This window comes from Cynara cardunculus (assembly GCF_001531365.2).
Source record: "Cynara cardunculus var. scolymus isolate 2C chromosome LG 4, CcrdV1, whole genome shotgun sequence".
NCBI classification, from domain to species: Eukaryota; Viridiplantae; Streptophyta; class Magnoliopsida; order Asterales; family Asteraceae; genus Cynara; species Cynara cardunculus.
This window is the reverse complement of record NC_037531.1, coordinates 16,743,984-16,765,325: the sequence shown is the minus strand read 5'-3', so window position 1 is coordinate 16,765,325 and position 21,342 is coordinate 16,743,984. Positions and strand designations below refer to the sequence as shown.

At 33.5% G+C, this 21,342-nt stretch overlaps 2 protein-coding genes, 1 non-coding gene and 1 pseudogene across 3 annotated transcripts; 2 read left to right on the top strand and 2 right to left on the bottom strand.

The window, feature by feature from the left end:
* Nucleotides 1-72: 72 nt before the first annotated feature.
* LOC112511427 (GDSL esterase/lipase At5g62930) lies at nucleotides 73-4,477 on the bottom strand. Its single transcript, XM_025117035.1, has 6 exons — nucleotides 4,259-4,477; nucleotides 4,056-4,133; nucleotides 2,163-2,303; nucleotides 1,977-2,053; nucleotides 1,728-1,892; nucleotides 73-387 (listed from the first exon to the last, which is right to left on the bottom strand). Exons 1-6 carry the CDS (start codon nucleotides 4,355-4,357, stop codon nucleotides 219-221), a joined length of 729 nt encoding a protein of 242 aa, XP_024972803.1. The 5' UTR covers nucleotides 4,358-4,477; the 3' UTR covers nucleotides 73-218.
* Nucleotides 4,478-7,410: 2,933 nt separating this feature from the next.
* LOC112511696 lies at nucleotides 7,411-9,344 on the top strand (annotated as a pseudogene).
* A 676-nt stretch (nucleotides 9,345-10,020) lies between these two features.
* On the top strand, nucleotides 10,021-10,092 carry TRNAP-UGG. The gene has a single exon. It is a non-coding gene; the product is annotated as a tRNA-Pro (tRNA).
* Nucleotides 10,093-13,558: 3,466 nt separating this feature from the next.
* On the bottom strand, nucleotides 13,559-14,438 carry LOC112511830 (dof zinc finger protein DOF5.6-like). The gene has a single exon (XM_025117625.1). It carries the CDS (start codon nucleotides 14,424-14,426, stop codon nucleotides 13,629-13,631), a length of 798 nt encoding a protein of 265 aa, XP_024973393.1. The 5' UTR covers nucleotides 14,427-14,438; the 3' UTR covers nucleotides 13,559-13,628.
* Between the last annotated feature and the right edge of the window lie 6,904 nt (nucleotides 14,439-21,342).

Below are 21,342 nucleotides of genomic sequence, written 5' to 3'. Positions count from 1 at the left end.
GGCTACTAAGTTTATCATGGCTGATATCTTACGGTCGTAATTTATGGGGTTTAACCAATGCATAGCCTGAGATTTCCTTCCAAAAGATAATATACCTTTAAACAGGTATTTCTTTCATGAATCTTGTCATAAAGAGTAAAATAAAACGATTCATTGTGGTATTAAAACCATAAAAACGAAACAAACTCGGTAAATCCCATACAGAGTAGAGATGTGGTTTACAAGCATCTTTGGTGGAAAACCGTTTGAGGGCTCTGAGGATCGATCTCCGAGTGGTGAGGGAAATCGGAAGGCATTTCGGTGGCGGAAAGCCAAGCTCCTTTGAATGCTCTGACAACTTCTTCAAAAACAACTCCATTTCCATCTGGTGTTAGGTGCAGGCCATCACTGTAAGTATAAAACACCATAATATTTTGTTAGCTTTACAACAAATTTTTGCAAGTTGGTGAACCATCATAGTTTTAAAACAAACATTGTTTTATTTTATAATTTAAACTTTTTTTTAGTCGTGGGTGTCTAGACAAGTTTGCTCGCACCACAAATAATCACATGGGATCCTGAAGATAACAGCCAAAAAATCCCAGTGGTCCGAGAGACTAGATCTGACACCTATGGGAAATTGGGAAGGGGCCCATTGCTGGTATTTTATAGCAAATAGAGCATCCAACGAGCTAATCAATCACGAAGTTTTTCATCTCAAACTCGAGCTTAATAATTCTCGAACGAGTCGATCTCGAGCACAAATTAGAGCTCGTTTAACTTAACAAGTCGAGCTCGAGCTCCAAAACACATGTTCAACTCGACTCTTTCGAAAGCTCGATTAAAGTTTTCAAGTCAAGTCAAAACGAGCACACATTTTTTTGAGCTGAACATTTCATAAATCATACAATCGAAATATAAAAATTATTGAATTCGGGCCGATAAACGAGTTAATCAATCTCGAGTTTGAGCCAATTAACGAGCTTATAAAGGTTGAATTTCAGGTCATAAGGTACAACTCAAAATTGTTAAACAAACATCGAGTTCAAGTTCGAACAATGAGAAATTATTTGAGCTCGAGCCCGATATAATTTTCCAGAACCAAGCTCGAATAACCGAGAATTGTATATGGAGGCTAATCTGGATCACACGCATCGCTACAACTTAGTTGGCATGTTAGCCCCCGCCCAAATTTAAAAAAAATGTTGGTCGAACGGAAATTTCCTATTTGATCCATCTTTATGTCTCAGTTTTTTGATACAATAGGAATCGATCATTCTTCCATGTTATGAACTAACAAAATTCACAAGTGAATAACAAATCTGGGCACGAACGTGGATGCACACAAATGTTGTATCTTTCTAGTTTTCATTTCTTACAGTTAACTATTGTGTGTATTTGGATTTCTAGTTAGCAATGGACTAAAGAGAGAATACTAAAAAAGGAGAACAAGGGAACCCATCCGAACCATCTATCTATTTTAATCTAGCGGTCGTGAATGATAAGGCCGGTTACATTTGCCAAAACTAAATCCATGATCATATGGGGTGGCAAGTGGTTGCATTCAAATATGAGCCATCTATGTTTTAGATCCAACGGTTGATAGGGGTTCCTTTGTTGTCCTACTTTCTAAGGTAACCTCTCGCTTTGCCGTTAACATCAAGATCTTATATTCTTATATGTGTATGTATGTGTGTGTGTATATATATATATATATATGAGAAGTGAAGACCCATAAAATCACTAACCTAAGAAATTTTTTCTGCCAGCCCTGTGTTTCTTGCATCTTGGACCATAAGTTGATCGAAGCAACACCGAGTTCCTTGGCTACCTCCACACATCCATTTGCATAAGTTCCCGTAACTTCATTTGTCCTTTCGGGAAGTTTCATTGCCTTTTCGCCATATAAAGATCTGATAACCACAAAATACTTGTAAAGATTCTCAAACAAATACTAAAACTGAATTTGGTGACCGGAAAATGAAAATGAATTATACGTTGCATATTCTTTGCGCCCTTCTTCGTCAATTGGTGGGGGAGTTATAAGCACAATTAGCATGGTGGGAGAGCATTCCTGTGTTTAATATTTCTTCAAGACCTTAGAAGTTGATTTAATTTAGAAAAACCGAAAAGCAGGTCAAACGGGAAACTGGAAAAACAGTGAAGTAATCCAAAAAATAAACCTTTAAATGACGAACGATTTTTCTCAAATTCTCTTTGTATTCTTCAAGTGGAACATATTGTCGTTCGCTGGTCCTCCCTGCAAGTGCTGCATCATTTGCCCCAAAAAAGATTGTAGCAGCAACAGGCGGGGTGGTAGAACCCTGCAAAAAACACTCAACATGATACAGGGAGGTTTGGCAACAAAATCAACGACCGAAATGACTACAGTCAAACCAATACAATAAGCAAGTGGTCGCCCTGGAATTAGTCGGCTTGCATAGCGAGATGGATATCCAGATTAATCAAAAAAAAAATTATCTTTAGAGTTTTATCTCTAGTTTTAAGAGTTTTCTCTAAATTTTCCGAGTGCTACGCTTGTAGACTCATTACCCTTAAGGGTTTAGAACCTTGTCGACCCTTCCGCAATTTCCCGCTGCATCACGACATCTCATGACGAAATGACAACACTATAACAAATATTCTTTGTTGCAGAAACACAAAAAAAATATTACACGAAACTGATAGGAAAGGATTAATATGTAAAGCTGTAAGTTCTACGGACTTTCGATCTTTGAAATGGAAAGGTTTGCGTTATCCTTGAATTATTTTTGAGCCCGTCTAAGGACATTATCCTCCCTAAAAACTAGTCTACAGAAGTCGGGATGTTGATCCACATCACAATGTGAGTACAGTAAAAGAGAGCTCGAGCTCAGCTTCCTTTTATCCAAAAAATTGCAAGAACCATCCCATAAAAATTGCGAACATTATTCTTTTCTCACAAAATTTCAAACTAAAATCACCTACTTAGTCACTGCTGCCATCACATCTTATTGATGCTTTCTGTTACATTTATGGGAGGATATATTGCATGCCTAACAATCAAACAAAGCTATGCAGTTAGTGACACTAGATGCACAAGACCCGGGCCTTCAAAAACATGCTGGGCAAGGTTTTGGGTGTGAAAATGGGACCGATCACGGGCTTTTTCAGGACGGGTTTTAACCGTACCTAAAACAATACTTGGTATGATCGGGTTTTTTGACTTGGACTTGGCTTTTTTGGCCTGGAATTGTTTTTGTGCATCTCTAACCGACATGTTGCAATTTTCATTGATCGGAGGCCTTGTATGTCATAGCCTTAAACTATCATCAGCAAGATTTATCAAGAAGTTCAAAGTAGGTTCACATCGAGATTTTTATTGCTTCGTTCTTAAAGATATTTGAATTATTGTCATTGCTGAAACTCTTGATTATCCCATGAAATAGATCATTAACTAAACCAACCAAATGTACCCATTACATCTCCGCTAGGATCTGGGGGTAGGAAGGATAGATACGTGTTTCCATAAAGACCCGACTTGCAAGATAGATCATTGATTGAAGATCCGAATAAAAACATAGTTGAATCCTAAACTTCCAGCCTCAAGCATCAAACGTATTCTATATATGAGAGTTGGTTTCCGGTAAAAATAGTATTTATCATGAGAAAGGTAAGAAGAGATCTCCACCATTGGATAAATCCTAAATGAAGATGAATTGAAAATACCTTTTTAAGCTACTTCATGGATTATTTTGGGACTTAATCTGAACCATTAGATTAACACTAATTAAATGTGATCAAGGGTCCAAATCCCTTCTTATAGACATAAATTAACTTGATCCAATAAGATCCAGCCTAAATAGCAATGGTTTCAAACAAATCGCCTCACTAAAATCATCATAAAAGTAAACCATATTCATCTCTCAAATTCAAAGTTAACAACCAGCAAATAGCATTCAAAATTCAGAGCACTAACAATCATCGAGTTCATGATCCCATTTAGAGATCTGTTTGCCAAATTGCATATCCGTACAATCAAAACCTGAATGAAATGTAAGAACACAAGTTGAGTGGATAATAATAATATGAATTACCAGAGGGAAAATGTGATGCAACAAGAACAAGGCCCATCGAGTGTTGTATCCACCATATCCTCGAACCACTATATCGGCCTTTTGATACAGAAAAACAAGAGCAACAGAGTAAGAATCCGCCACATTTGCAACAAATCAAAGAATGTTTTCCGAAAATTACTAGGGTTTTTAGACGTAAAATGAAGAAGGGGAAAGGATTGAACCTTGCGAGAGTAAGTGTCAGTAAGAGAAGCACCCCATCCACCATATCTGAAGGATTGCTCTGTTATTGAATCCCCAAATAATACTATATGAGGTCTCATTTGAATCTATCTACAGACACAGAGAGTCAACGGGCGTTAGAAGATTGATCTGCAGCACCGAAGACACCCGATCAGCTTCCACTTCAACCTCTAGTCTCCGAAAACAACAAAAAGCAAAAACCCATGATCGATCATCCTCAATGGCTTAAATTATACCGTAACGTCCGAGGGGTGTTTTGAATTTGTTTATTTCAAACGATTTATTTTCTCTACAAAAACATTTATCAACTTATTATAAGTTATAAGAGTTTAACTTCTTTAAAAGCTCCTTATTACCGGTTTGTCACCGATATAGGTTATTTATCCAATCATACAAAAGTGTGTTTATACCGGTATCAAACTGAAATAAGTCAATAAATTGTTTTTATAAGCAATCTCAAACAACCCCTAAAAAACAAACCATGAGTTTGGGGGTTATGTTTTAAACTATAACCTTTTAAATGATTTGGTATATGTCTGTTTTAGAATTTGAATGAATAAATGACCAAAGTACCCCTTTTATAACCGTAATGGTTCAAACGGTGATTGCCGACGGTGTTTCAGAACGATGGTGGTCGACACTGGTTTAAATCGGTGGTGTTCTAAGATGGTTCAAATTGGTGTGGTCAGCAGAGTTTCAGGTCGGAGTTTCAAATCGGTGTGTTTGGCGGTGGCTCAAAACAATGGTCGTTAGTCGTCAGTGGTTCAGATGGAGGTCATACGGGTTTGGGTAAATGAAGTAGGGAAGATGGGGAATAGTTTTGTCTTTTTAAGAAATGGGATCGAACGGAATTTAATTCCTTTTCAATTGCGATGGAATGACTAAATCCATAAATGATGGAATGTATGCAATTTCAATTACATTTCATAGATAAACCAAACGCTTGAACGGAAATTGGTTAACGAAATCGATCGTTACAATCCATTTATAATCCGTCAAAATCCTGCAAACCAAACACCCTCTTAAGATCTCAATTTTGTACAAAGAGAAACCAACTAGTTCCGGTATCAATCCCATTGATATCAATCTAATTGGTTGGTAGTACTGTATCAACCATCTAAACTTGGTTAATACATGGTATTAGTAGTCATGTAACATTACTCGTACCGACTTATTCTTCTAGGTCGTTTATTAATTACAGCTTAATCAATAATACAACATATTTTGATTTTTAAAATATTTTATTTCCAGTTTCGCTAAATTATAACATGGGTGGATATACAAAACTTGATTGAATTTATTCGGCTGACCCTAACAATCTTATTAACCAGTCCACACCTCCACGATCCATTGTCGATACAACATACATCAACATGTTATTTTAACGGTCGATGGTTTTAGTGCATCTAGATCCAGTTGGTAAATATGTCACTTTAAATAAATTTGTAACTTCAACTTTTGTAATGTTGATACAAAACCGTACCAACCGAAAAATATTGGTACAATTTAATTGGTAACATGTTGTATCAATGAACAAATCCCAGTCCAGGTCCAAATTAGTCCCAATTTTTTCCCTAAAAAATCAATTTTAAACATATCAAAATATTGTATGATTTTTTTTTTGTATAATATTATTGAATACACTTTAAAATATCTATTTGAATATTTAAATATGTTTTTAATATTTTACATATAAAAATATTATAAATGTTTATGTAATTATGGTTTTTGAATTTAGTATTGAAACACTTTAAAAAACCTTCAAAAAGAACTTAAAAAAACTTGAAGTTTTTGATTAAAAAAACTTGAAAATGTTGTAAATATCAAACTTTATATATAATTTATAAGAACTTATTTTTTTTAAACTTAGGCATATATAATCGACCCTGTCACCATCTCGAACCAGGTTGGGCCTTGAATTTTTGTAAAATACCGTAACCAGTCTCGATCGTAAACCGGTCTTGATACCGATTTCAATCCCAGTCTTCCGTCGGCCCTAACCCATTTTGGCAATCTCTAGTTAAACGATTTCTTGGGTTTTTGGGCAACCCTAACCAGAGAAGGCCAAATGGGCCTAGTCCGGACCCGAGACTAATTGGGACCGAGACCGTTCCGACGGTCCTTAACCGTTACGATTTTTAGGAATTTTCACGGTCTGGGATGGAACCACATAGGCACGATTTTAAAAAAAAAAAATCTTATAAATTATAGATCAAGTTTTTCAACATTTTTACAAGTTTTCCAAGTTTTTTTTTAAGAATTTTTTTTTACGTTTTCCAAGTTTTTTCTTTGGCATTTTTCAAGTTTTGCAAGTATTACGATACCAAATCTCTCACAAATCATAACTATAAAAACATCTAACATTTTTGTATAAAAATATTTAAATGACCAAATTAGGGCTTTTAAAGTGTATTTCATTAAGATATTATCCAAAAAAAGAAAATCTTCAAACACTTTTTTTATGTTCGAAATTGTGTTTTGAAATAAAACAATCGGGACCAGGTTGGAGCTGCCCGAAACCGGGACCGGTTCTCATAATCAATTATGAATAACCTTAACCAGACTTTGGTCTTTGACCGGAATCGGTTACACCAAACCGGTTAAGTAAATAGTGTTTATGACCACGACCAATTTTGACCGCCTCTAGACCCCAACTATTAACGAATCAGGGGCTGTTTGTTTACCTTTTAATAGTTCAATCAAGAGGCAGTATTTGAATCGTTAAAAGATGAATCTTGTTTGACAAAAAAAAATCGGCCTCTTAATGGTTTAAAACCCTCTGATTGATTTTGTATATTGGGCATCCCTTAACCATTCAGCGCCCTAATTTCATTGTATACAATTATATTTCATTTTGTACTATATCATGAAAACCTCTTAATCATTCTGATCACGTAATCATTCTTCACAAAACCATTCGGCAACTGCCAAACAACCCGAGAGATCAGTTGTTGCAAATTCAAAACGGACCCTAACTAGGCCCAGCCCATTTTTTAAAGATCAAAGCCCAATCTTGACAAGCATCGGTGATCATATCGCCGGCGACCGCCATTGACAGACCTCCTTCCTAAAACTCTGGACCATCAGTTAAAGAACAAGAACGCAACACGTTGCACCTACTTTTCCCCTCTATCACCGCCTTTCTACCTCCAGCAAAACTCATCTGTCTTAAACCCTATCAAACAAAATCTCAAATCGCAATTTCGATTTTCAATTCCACTTTCCCATCTTGATTGACCATAGCGTGATCACGAAAATGTTGAGGCACACAAGCAAGCACTTCTTAGGGTTAGGACTAGACGCGATGCGATCCCCGGTGGCCGGCGTTCTACCGAGGTTCTACCATGAGAGAGTGGTGGATCATTACAACAAGCCTCGTAACGTCGGGGCTTTTGATAAGAACGATCCGACCGTCGGAACGGGGTTTTCGGTGCTCCGGCGTGCGGCGATGTTATGAAGCTTCAGATTAAGGTCGATAACGAGACTGGAAAGATCACTGATGCTTGCTTCAAAACTTTCGGCTGTGGTTCTGTTGGTTAGTTTCCTTTCTCATAAACCCTAGATTTTAACACCTCCATGTGTACAGATTATCGGTATTCATTGTCAGGGGTATAAACAAGATCAAATCTCATAATTTTCTAGCTTAACTTAACAAGCTGAGCCTCTTAACACCAATATTCTACGAACTTGGGTCGGGTGGAATAAAAGTTTTGCAAACCAATTCTACCATATAAAACTTGTTCTAGTTTTGGTTTCAAAATACATACGGTGGTACACAACAAATTAATACGGTTGTGTCTTACACGAACCTAAATTTTTTTACCCTTCAACGGATGGAATAATACGGTGGCAAGTGCCACCATGACGACTATACTAGGGGATTTGTTTGACAATTGCTGAGTGGTTTAGTGTAGAATGATTTAGTGGTCATAATGATTAAGCTATAGTACAAAATGAAATATAATTGTTTGGTAATTGTATACAATGAAATTAGGGCTATTAAGGGAGATCCATGATACAAAATCATTCAAAGGGTTTTAGAATCATTAAGAGGCAGACTTTTTTTTGCCAAACAAGACTCACCTCTTAACGATTCAGATGTTGCCTCTTAATGGAACTATTAAGAGGTAAACAAACAACCCCCTAGATCCGTCCCTGTTCGGTCCCTTGTCGAAAATGCTTTTTGGTGTTTTCAGCTACTGAATGGGCTAAGGGAAAGCATATGGAAGAAGTACTCGAGATCAAGAACACGTAAGTGTATTTGTCGTTAAATAGTTTGATTCTTTCAAAGTATAGACGTACATTCCTCGCTCACTTTGCACTAGGGTCTTTCACATAAACAGCCAAGATCAAGCATGTGTAAATCTTACCCCCGGACCCCACCTCCACGTGGAATACTGGGTTTGGTTGGTTTGGCTTTATAGATGTAGATTGCTCACATGCTTTGCACAAGTTGGGTTTTCTTTTTCCGAAATAGCTGCTCTACTCTTTGGAGTTGAAGTTAGGTATCTGTACATCTCACCTCTAAATCCTACCTTCTAGGTGGGATATACTGGGTTTGTTCGGTTTTATAGTTGTACATTGATGCATGTGGTATGTGGATCTCAACCGTTCATTTATAACCACGTTGCAGAGAGATTGCAAATCACCTCTCCCTTCCGCCCGTCAAACTCCATTGTAGTATGCTTGCCGAGGATGCAATCAAGGCTGCAGTGAAAGATTACGAGGCTAAGCGTGGCACTGGTCCATAAGATCTATCTAAACCGTCGTTCTTATACGCGTGTAGGAAACGAAAGGCAGAGGAAGAAGGGACTTGAAATTATACACTCGATGGTTCTAGCATCTGGTTTAAATAACGTTTTTTCAAGTATATAATATTTATATACGATAAATGAACTCACACCCACTTCTCATCTATAGTGATGTTTGAACCCCTGACTTCTAGGAGGCCAAAAGGCCCAGATATCGCGAAGAAGAGCCTTTGATTGGTTTAAATAATGTTGTGAAAACTCCACCTCTGTCCTGCTAGGACAATCGAGGAGGGACTTGTTTAAGTAATGTTATCGTTACTATATATATATATATATATATATATATATACATGAATGATCGTGTGAGAATGAGAGTTATAATAAGAACGGTGAAAACATATATGAGTCTTTTGATGAGTTGACTTTTTAGTCTAACTTTCAATACGTTCAATTACCTCCAACTATTGTCTTTGTTTTTAATTCATTTTCATATATTTAATCAGTTTTATATGCATGAATTTTTGTCAAAATTTCGATCATAATAATAAAAATAAATAAATAAAGATAGTTGAATGTAGATAACGGTATATGAATGTACATGTGTATATAGGGGGGACATTATTTTGGGAACTCTTTAGATCATAATTTAAAATATTTGAGTTCCATGTGTTATTTCATATAATATAATTCCATGTACGGTTAAAATTTAATGTAGTGATTAACATATATTTGTTTCACATATACTGAGTTCACGATATGAATCTTTTTGACATGTTTGTGAAACAAAATATATGCAAAAAAGTTTCAGATTGTGAGTCGAATACATATGAAACAAACACACCACGGAACAAATATATGTTAATTAATACATTAAATAAAAAAAATCATGGGAAACAAAACCTCACGGCGTAAGTTCTCACAAGTTTTGGAGTTCTGTTTTTCTCGTAGAAAGATGAGTTTATAGGAAATAGTTTATGAAAAGTAACACAATTGGGCATTTGGTCTAGTGGTATGATTCTCGCTTTGGGTGCGAGAGGTCCCGAGTTCGATTCTCGGAATGCCCCCTGTCCCCTTTTTATTTTTGTTTTTCCAAGCGTGGGTGAGCTTCTTTACCATATAGCCTCGTAATTTGTACCTCTTAGAGTTGGTTTTCGGATCTGTTCGTATGTAGGGTTGTAAACGAACCGAACGTTCAACGAATTGTTCGTGAACTATTCGGCCGTAAGTTCGTTTATTTAATAAATGAACGGACATTCACAAAAAATTTTATTCATTTAGTTGAACAAACGAACATGAACAAGTGTCTCATTCGTTCGTTTATATGTTAATTTTAATGTATAACTTTTATTTATTTATTTGAATTCAAATTTTAAAAAGCTTTTTAAGTATTGGTTGATTAATGGTGATTGTTTTGTATATGTTTAAACTATGGATAATTGGTGAGTAATAGTTAACTGAATGACAAGTATTGGTGTTCGTTTAGTCTTATTCGTTTATGTCCGTTCATTTACATTCGTTTAGCATGTTAAAGACCGAACATAAAAGAACACGAACACACCTGATTTCTAAATAAACGAACAAGCCTCTGTTCGTGTTTGTTCGGTTCGTTTACAACCCTATCCGTATGGATGGAAACGGGTAGAGTAATTTACTGGAAATGCATCTCAGGACCCCACCCGACGGTTTTTTTGTTCGTTTAGCTAAACGAATGAATAGGGACAATGGTCTCGTTCGTTAATTTATGTTCATTACCATTCGATCATTTATGTTCGTTTACGTTGATTTATATTTGTTTAAGTTCGTTTACGGTTGTTTATGTATAAAATATAAATAATATTAACATATTATGATATTAACATTTAAAAAATCATTAATTAAATTGAATTGTTATATTTTTTTTTTTTCAGTTTGTTATGTTATTTTTAGGAACAAAATGATTAGTAATGGTGGTTGTCTTTTGTTCTTTTGTATTCGGTCGTTAATGTTCGATTATCTTCATTAATATTTATTCGTTTAGTATCTTAATGAACGAACATAAACAAATATGACCAAACACATTTTTTTAACAAACGAACATGAACACAAACTTTTTTGGTTTGGTTACGTTTCGTTTGTTCGGCTAAGTTAAACGAACGAACATGAGCAAACCTTCATTCGCGTTCTTTCGGTTCGTTTACAAACTTTAAAAAAAATTAAATAGTTTTTTTAAAATTTTTAAAAGAAATAAATAAACCTCAAGTTCAAAAAACACATGAGTATACCTAGCCACGTGTAATTATAGTTCATGACAAATTTAAAGTATAAATTATTAAGAAACAAGAAAGAAAGTAATTAAATTATATATATATATATATATATATATATGGTATTATCAGGGGAAGATAATATTAGGGACGGACCTATAGTGGCACATACGGTGGCACGTGCCACCGTATTATTCTTTCGTCGAAGGGTAAAAAAAATTTGGTTTGTGAAAAGTATAACCGTATTAATTGTTGTGTCCCACCGTATATATTCGGAAAGTACAATAAAAAAAATCTTATTTGGTAGAGTTGGTTTGCAAGACTCTTATTCCATCTCAGACCAAAGTTCGAATCTTGTTGGTATCATTTTCTTAGTTAAATGGTGCCATCATTTGGAGACAAAAAAATCGGTATATTTGTTTCTTATAGTCAAATGGTGTTACCGTTTGAATTTTTTTTTCTCTATGTTTTTTATAGTCAAATGGTGCAATCGTTTGAAAAACTTTCTGGGTTCGTCCTTGGATGTATACTCATTAATCATGCGATTTTCTTTCTAAATCATAGGTTGATCATAATTGAAAACAATACAAAACTGTAAAAGTAGAGGGATAGAATAACTGAAGAATACAATGAAGAACAAAACATGATTAAAGGTCCAAACATGGACCTGAAAAAGCCAAGTATGAAGTGCAAGACGATGTCATTCATCATTCTTTCAACAACTTGCAATCCAAATTCAAGAAAGATATATTTATGTCTGTCACCCAATTTAATTTCAGTTTTGTTTTGTAAGATTATGGTTCAGTGTGTATATGAACTTTAACACGTAATTTATATATTTGGAAAAATGCTTTTCATAACCGTAACACCATTTTTTTCCCACCAATTCTTGCAGTCTACGTGAGATGGAACCGACTTTGTGTTTTATTTTGCATAAACATGTTTATATTTTACATATTTGTTTATACTTATCTGAATATTACATTTCAATACATTGCGCGGGTATACAACTAATATGATATAATGAACTCATTCCACCACAAGGCTGGATTTCTATTTCAAATTAAACTGAGAAAAATTAAAATATAAGTTTTCATTTTCTTTCCAACCAAATAATTCTTCACCCACAAAGAGTTTGAGATTAGAAAAATAGAACTTTAAACGTCTAACATTCCAATTAAAATCATATATCTATATTATATTATAAAGTATTTGATAAAAACTTTTAAAAACTATTTTTTATGTATTAAGTACTGTTAATTAATGCATAATACTTAAAATTTATGATTTCAAGTAAACTGTATGTAAGTACAACTTATGAAAACTCTATTTTTGAATTCGTATAATAACTGTAGATAAATATAATCAAATACATGAAAAACATCTCATTTTAAATAAAAAAATCTAAAATATAATTAAGATAATTATTGAGTTCTAACATAAACATTATCTTTATATAAATAATATTGTTAATCCAAAAATAAATTACTTCCCTATTAAACTCAAACTAAACTGTAATAAAAAATAAAATAAAATAAATTGTAAAAAAAAGAGAACTTTTAGATAGTTAATTTGATATTAATATCAATATACTTTTTCTATTTTTTTATAATATCTTCAAATTTAATTTTATTCAAAAATAAAAACATTATATTTTTCAAAATCATATAAACTGTATTATATCAACATAGACAAAATAAAACGAAACATTAAAATGAAGATGCGTCTCGTTGTATTGCACAAGTACCCTTCTAGTACTATATTAGAAAAATTTGACAAAAACTCTTAAAAACCATTTTTTATGCATAAAATACCGTTTATTGATACATATTACTTGAAATTCAAAATCACAAGTAATTTTGAGTAAATACAACTTATTAAAACTCCATTTTTAAAATTTGTGCAACTAATTGCAAATAAACATAATCAAATAGAAGACAAACATTAATTCTAAATTTTAAAAATATAAAATATAATTAAGATAATCATTGAGTTATAAGATAATGTTCAATTATAATCTTTAACAAAAATTATATTATTAAACCAAAAATAAATTATAATAAAAGATTGAATTAAAGAAATTACACCAAAAAAACGAGAACAATTAAATAATTAATTTGATATTAATATCGATTTATTTATTTTTTAAATTTTTATGCTATTTTCAAATTTATAATTCATTCAAAAATAAAAACATTACCGCTTTCTCAAAACCACATAAAATCGTATTATATCAATAGATACGAAATAAAAACTAAACACTAAAATGAAAATTTATCTCGCTGAATTACACAAATACCCTTCTAGTATATAATAATATCATTACTGTACTAATGGTTTGTAGCGGACGATCCATACTAGTTCATCAACCCGGCCCATGAAGATCCGAACCCCATTAGATACCCGGACGCCCCATTTCTCCCTTCACCTGAACCATTAAGATCCGAATCACAACCCGAACCCGCTTGATCTTGCCACCCCAACGTGAAAACCCTACTTGGCTTCATATCAGTTCCATTCATCATGCTCTCATAATACTCATGATCATACTCATCATACGATATCGTTTCCGGATTCGACCCATGGGTATTACCCATATCCGCTCCATACCCACCAGCCACCACCATCGCCGGAAAATCATCAACAATCTGATCATCATACTCCCCACCACCACAACCACCACCACTCTCCAAGAAATCAATGGCGGCAGGGGAACCATTAGTAAGATTCTCAAACATGAAATGAGGGTCCACGGAGAACTCCACCGGTGAGTGGAGATCCATGAAGTTCGAGCTCATCCCACTTGGTTGCGGTTGGCGGTGGTGGGTGGTGGTGTTGTGATTGTTGGTGGTGGTCGGTTTCTTGAAAGTGGAAGAGATTTTCTTGTTTTTCCGGCAGAGTCCGCCGACGGGGATATTACGGAGGGTGCCACCTTTGGTCCAGTAGCGTCTACAGGATTTGCAAAAGTAACGAGGCTGAGAAAGAGAGTAGTTGTTGTAGTAACAGAACTTGGTGTGGGTGGAGTCACATCGAGGGCAGTGTGTCGAGCCATGGTCCATGTGGTGTGGTCCGTGGTTCATGACCTTTGAAGATGGGACCATGGTGTCAGTTGGTTTGGTTGAGTCTATGGGATATTGAAGGGAGGTTGAACCCATTAATGGAGGTTTTGCATGGTGGAAGAGAGAGTGTGTGTGTGTGTGTGTTTTTTACGGTTGAGATTTGAAGGAAGGTTGTGAGTAATATTATAAGAACGGAAGAAAAGTGAAGGGTGGTGGGATCAGCTGCTGCTGCTGCCGTCGGTGACACAAACCAATATCGGGACCCAATGGTGATGTATTTTTATAATTTCATTCCACCAGGTTCTAAATTAATGGTGTGATCGGTACGATGTGAATTGATATGTGAAGTTTTAAATGTAAAAATATGGTTTTATGGGTCTTACGAAAATACGTTCGTCTCATGTGAACCCGACATTATATATATATATATATATATACACACACAGAAACGAAGGATCGTGTAAGAAAAATAGTTAAGTTGAGAAGGTAAAAAGAAATTTAGACCCTTGATTACTTTTAATCTCACCCCATCCATGAATTATTTGCTCTCACGAGAAATGATCAAATGCAATTTGTATACATCTCAAGCATGGAGTGCATACAAGGGTGAAACTCGATCATGTATATACATAATGTGTGTCAGGTCCGTATAAGAATAACTAGAAGGGTACTTGTGCAATGAAGCGAGATACAACATCATTTTAATGTTTTGTTTTATTTTGTGTCTCTGTTGATGTAATACGGTTTATTTGGTTTTGAGAAAGTTAATGCTTTTACTTTTGAATAAAAATAAATTTGAAGATATCATAAAATTTTGAAAAAATATATCGATATTAATATCAAATTAACTATTTAAAAGTTCTAATTTTTTGTATAATTTCTTTAATTCATTTTTGTATTATAATTTAATTTAGGTCGTTTAGCGAAATAATTTATTTTTAACTTAACAATATAATTTTTACAAAGATAATGATTTTGTTACAACTCAATAGTTAGCTTAATTATATTTTAGATTTTTTATATTTAAAATTGATGTTTATCATGTATTTGATTATTTGTATATGCAATTAATTATACATATTAAAAAATGAAGCTTTAATAAGTTGTATTATGTTTATCTGTAACTAGTTATACATATACAATACTTCATGCATAAAGAATGTTTTAAGAGTTTTTTTCAAATGTTTCATGATATATTATAGATAACTAAATAAAAGAATAAGAAAACGGTTGAATTGAGCGTGATTTTATTACATGTGATTTTACACTAAAATGACATGTAAAATCACATGATTCACGGGACTTTGGTCGCAACCTCAATTCGCGGGTTATGTCGCCCGCACACCTTTATGTTTACCATTAGTGTAAAATCATATGTGATTTTGCACGTGATTCATGTTCTTTTATTTAGTTATTGTTTTCATTTAAGTACTCGGGTAACTGGTTGAAGCATTAACCGGGTAACATGCTGATGTGACGAGTGATGCGGTATCCAACTCAGTATTATTTGCTAACATGAATATCTTAATCTAAAATTAGTTTTTATGTATCATGGTTTATTAGAAGAACGAGTTAATGCTTCAATCGGTCAGTTACCCGAGTACTTAATCATTTAAAACTTTACATCTTATGTACCAAAATAGAAGTTTTGAAAGTACGTTACCTAAAATATGAATCAAGTTAAAATACGTTACTTTTTCATTTAATTTGTCCATTCGAAAACACAACGTTAGTAGGGACCCTTTATCCAGGATAAACGCTTATCGTTTAATATTTAACATTATCACTTACTTCATCAAGTAAGAATTTAGTTTACCAAAACGACGTCATATATATTTAACAATTTATCAGATGAGACCCTCGATTCTTACCATTGTTTTTACCTGATAAAAATGTTTTTTTTTTTCATATTAATCTATAAGCGTTTGAATATTTGGTAAATGAGTCTTCTTTTGAACCGGAAAACCGGGAGTTATTATTGAAATTGAACCGGTTGGTTGTTGATTTGTCTAATCAGATATTACACGTTGGGTGCACTCGAGTGGTGAACACGTTTTACATATTCGATGAGAACCGACAGTGGGCGTGGGCCGGAATTCAGTGAAAAACCAAAACTTAACTCGGCTTTACAAGCAAGGTATATATTCTCCCCTGATGACGTGTCTCATTACTTGATGCCCACCTACGTCGTCTCTCTTTTCGAATCTTGGTCTTCCCAATCCATGTTAATTATGTTTTTTATTTATTTTTATTTTTATTTTCATTTATTTATGAAAAAAAATGTAAAGGTGATTACATGCCTTCTGAGCATTTTCTCAAATCGCACTTCATAAACCTTAAACCGTAAAAACTTGTATTGTAAAATATGGTACGGTTTATATAGTTTGTATATGTCGTATTTTATGTATGCAAAATAATTATAACCTTCGTAGCAAAAACATCAAATATTCACTTGATATTCACATGAAACACACAATGAATATGAATGAAAAACACCCTAAATTTTCACATTGTGTCTACAAATACCAGTTTTATTGGAACCCAACACTGTATATATACATATATATACATATATATATATATATATATATATAGGGGAGGGTTCAGACAAAACATCTTCATTTTACGAGAATGCGAGAATATATTTTTACTATAGATAATCACATATGATACACATGTGATACTAAATCAAAGACGTGGACGATTTTTGACGCGATCTTGGTTGTGGGCTAAGTCGTTCTTACACCACTAAGCCCCATCACAAATATTATCACATGTAATAAGGGTGTTGTTGATATGATATTTTAATTCATCAAGACCATCACATGTGATGTTAAATCATAGACGGAGACAACCTTTTGCACGACCTAAATAGAACACATCGTCCGCACGTCACAAGTCCCTCATGCATATTATCACATGTGATAAGGGTGTTATCACATTCTTACCTCCACCTATATATGTATATATATGTGTGTGTATGTGTGTATGTATGCATATACGTATAGGAGAGAAAGAAAATGGGAAAATTTGGTGGAGAATGTCCAAATGAATTGAATGCGCATGGGTGACAAAAACTGAAAGCAATGACAATGGAATCAGAATTGAAAACAAAAACGTCAACATTCGGTCACAGTGAATAGTGAATGGGAAATGGGCGGTGGATAGAATCTCATCGGCACCGATCATCCACCTGCCGTTTTGCCCTAATTTCAACCGTCTTGTCCTAATTCACGATCCAGTGGGCTTGCGTGGGTCCTTTGCGGCTTGAAACAAGCCGACCATTAACCCCCTTCGTATTTGTCGTATTTCAATTTCGACCATCGCCATCGTTGCTGATTTGAAAATGGCGAGTCGTGTTCATACCTAGATGGAAACGGCAGCCATGGATTGGAGGACTGTTTTTGATCTATCGTCAATAACATGAATGCAAATTATGATTTCCTCAACTAGTAATTTGATGAGGCGGAAAATAAAATAAAATGAACGATTTAGATAGGGTTGTATTGGTTGTACAAATATATAATATGTTGTATTTTAAACGTACTCTATTTATATATACGGGGTTAGGTTGCGGTAAGAATGAGAGTTATGATAAGAAAGATCTCCAACTTTGGATCAATATTAGGGGCCGTTTACTAAACGCTTACTCGGGCAAGTGCTTACCAAGTCACATTACCTTACCGGATGAATATGGTAAGAACCAAAAAAATTACCTGGTAGGAGTGAAACAAAGACCAAAAGTCTTACCCGGTAAGTGAAGGTGACGACTCTTAACACGATAAACGTTTACTAGGTAAATTGTTGCATATAATGTCGTTTTGGTAGACTAAAGTCTTACCCGGTAAGTAATTGGTAGTATTAAACTTTACTCATAAGTGTTTTATGGGTAAGAATTTGGTAAATGGTCCCTTAGTTAAAGATCAATACTAATGTGAGGTACCAGATCAATTCATGTGATAAGTGCAATTCATGGGTGGGATGAAAGGTTCTAGATCTCTTCTTATGCTTCTCGCTTTAACTTTTAGTTATACACGGTTATTCGTCTTTACGTATATATGGTTGGGTTGTGGTGAGAATGAAAATTGTGATAAGAAGTGATATTTACCTTTGGATCAATCATAATTGAATATTGACACTGATGCGGTGCACGAAAATGCACTGGATCAATTCCCATGATAAAGGGTGGGGTGAGATTAAAAGTGATCAATGTTTTAGATATTTTCTTATGCTTTTCACTTTAACTTTTATTCTCACACGATCATTTGTCTATATGTATATGTATATATACACATAAACACAGAGATTGATGGGCGAGGGGAAAGTTACATTAAGAATCTAAAATTAATTAGGAACTCATTAACCGTTCATAACGTGTCACATATTACTTTGAATGAATATTCATCACAAATAACATATTCATAATGTAAATAAAAATGTTATTCATCATGAATCGCACATTAATGGTGAATATGGACGTATTATTCCTTATGAATCACACATAGATGATTAATAACACCTTCATACTCCGGATAAAAATGCTTCGTGTTGCGCTGTAAGCAGATCCCGGGTTTGTACCAAATTTTAGGGAACCTACCAATGTAGTGTATGTATATATGTGTATATATAATTAAATACGCGCACTTTAAGGTTCGAGGTTATTAAGATGCTTGATTCATTATTGTGTTTCATCGTTAGAGGTTATTTACCAGACACTTGCGTGGTAACTGGTAAGTATTTACCAGGCTATCATTAGTGACGAGAGTCTTACCCGGTAAGTAAGAGTGATGACTTTTAATGTTAAGCGCTTACCAAGTCACTATTAGGAATGAGAGTCTTACTCAATAAGCGAATATGACGACCCGTACTAATAAGTGCTTATCAAGTAAGATTGCTACATATAATGACATTTTGTTATATTAATAAATAATTCAAAAAACTCTAATTAATTTAATATATTTATACGTCAAGTAAAAGTTTTTGAACAAATATAATATATTCATTAAAAGATAATATTTTTTTTGGTAAAAAAGGAACAATTCTTATTTTTTTTTTTTCAAAAAACACATGTTTTTTTAAAAGTATTTGCTAGATAAAGTCTTCTATTAATTTTATTAATATTGGTATATTAATGAATAATTTAGAATTTTTTTAATTCATTTAATATATTTATTAAATAACATGTAAAATATCTAAATATTAAAATTAAATGTACATTATTTAATAAGAACTGGTAGATGCTATATAATAAAATAATTTTGAAAGTACAATGTTGTAATAAGAAAGTCACATCACTATAGTGTATGTAGACAACCTATGTGAACAATGAGGTGGCATGGAAACCTGGTATAATGGGTAAATTTAAATAAAAAGGTTACCCAATGTTATAATGGATAAAAATTTCAAAGTACAATGTTTTAATAAAAAATAATTTTAAAGTACATTGTTGTAATAAGAAAAACTGTAAGTACAATGCTATAATAAAGAAATTTATGAAAGTAGATTGTTATTTTGTGCATTTTGTCAAATAATAAATTTATTATATTATATAAAATTAAGGGTCTATTTGGTTCATACTATAAAATGAAAATGAGAGTGAATTTTCATTCCTCCAGTTTAATCTGAAATAAAGATTTGGATTTCCGAAAGAATAACCTCATTATATTATATGATACAAAACAGTTTCTTTTATTTACATTCTCATTAATCCCAACAATCAGTTGCTTAATAACTTTAAACAAAAAAAAACTAAATTTTTAATTATTTTTATTAAAAAGAATGGGTCACCTTAAGACAAATCATCCTTTTAAGATTGATTTGTATGAATCAAACACCACTTGAAAATAAAATAAAAAATGAATTTTTTTTAACAACCTGAATTATTTAATTAAATTTATAAATTATTAAACAGAGAGTTATTTTGTCACAATTATACCAACTTTACATTTATAAAAAAACAAAATTAGGATAACAGGACAAAACCACTATTTGACGATAATGTTGAATTATGTCGATCGTTAATCACTTATCCATAAAGATACACACGTTACAGAATGACTGTTAAACTAGTGGTGTTCAGGTTATCGAGAGAGTCTAACAACCCAAGGCGAAGAATCATGTGAGAAAAGAAAGTTACGGTGATAAGCGTAAAGAGTTTGATTCATTGATCACTTTTAATATCATGTCTATCTATGAATTGTGTTTTAGAAGATAATTGATCAACATAAGAGCCGTTTTCAAGTAGTGTTCGATCGATTACGTATTAATCAATATTCGATAGTTGGTTCTCATCTTATAATAAGAACAAGAGATATTTCTCGATATGTAAAAGCAAAAGGAAAATTTGATCATATACCAATAAGTGAGGCCTATTTGGGTAACCATATTCTGACTTTTTTTTTTTGGGACAATATCCAACAAGAGTTTCCACTGAAAATTCACTCATTGAAATTGAACAAATAAACAATTAAATTGGATTCGGTTGGATGGTACTAACAAAATCGTGTGCTAACCCCCATTTCTTATTGAATTTACCGACCAACTTGCCATCAGACATTTGTTTTTAATGCGATAATTTTCTGGAATCTTGATGCATATATATATACAAATTGTCCACTGGGAGCAATAACCATTAAACGCCTAATTTATGTTGAGTATACCTTGTTGTATCCATAATGAAAGGGTGGTCTCGTAGTTCTTGGCCTGTGAAGGAACATACTACAGCCCTAGGTGGCGAAGAGTCGACATCGAGGTGAACCAACTTACAAAAGTAATTATACCCATAACATCTATGTCAGCTTTTTGTAGCTGAGGCATCATAACAGATCGGTAGACTTGAAACTGCAAAATCCGATCCGATTTATCGTAATCGATTAGTCCATTTTTTTTTTAAATAAGTTATAGGGTTGATCCATCCCAACAAACCAAAAGATTAAAGATTTAAATCTCTATAAAAACAAGGAATGGTATATATATATATATACACATATATAAGACCAACTCAAAAAAACCA

Excerpts from the sequence above, each read along its gene's own strand:
- LOC112511427 (XM_025117035.1), bottom strand. The coding sequence starts at position 4,357 with ATGAGACCTCATATAGTATTATTTGGGGATTCAATAACAGAGCAATCC. Across the intron at positions 2,304-4,055 it reads TGCATCACATTTTCCCTCTG|GGTTCTACCACCCCGCCTGT; the intron begins GTAATTCATATT and ends TGTTTTTTGCAG. Across the intron at positions 388-1,727 it reads TGGCAGAAAAAATTTCTTAG|TGATGGCCTGCACCTAACAC; the intron begins GTTAGTGATTTT and ends TTATACTTACAG.
- LOC112511830 (XM_025117625.1), bottom strand. The coding sequence starts at position 14,426 with ATGGGTTCAACCTCCCTTCAATATCCCATAGACTCAACCAAACCAACT.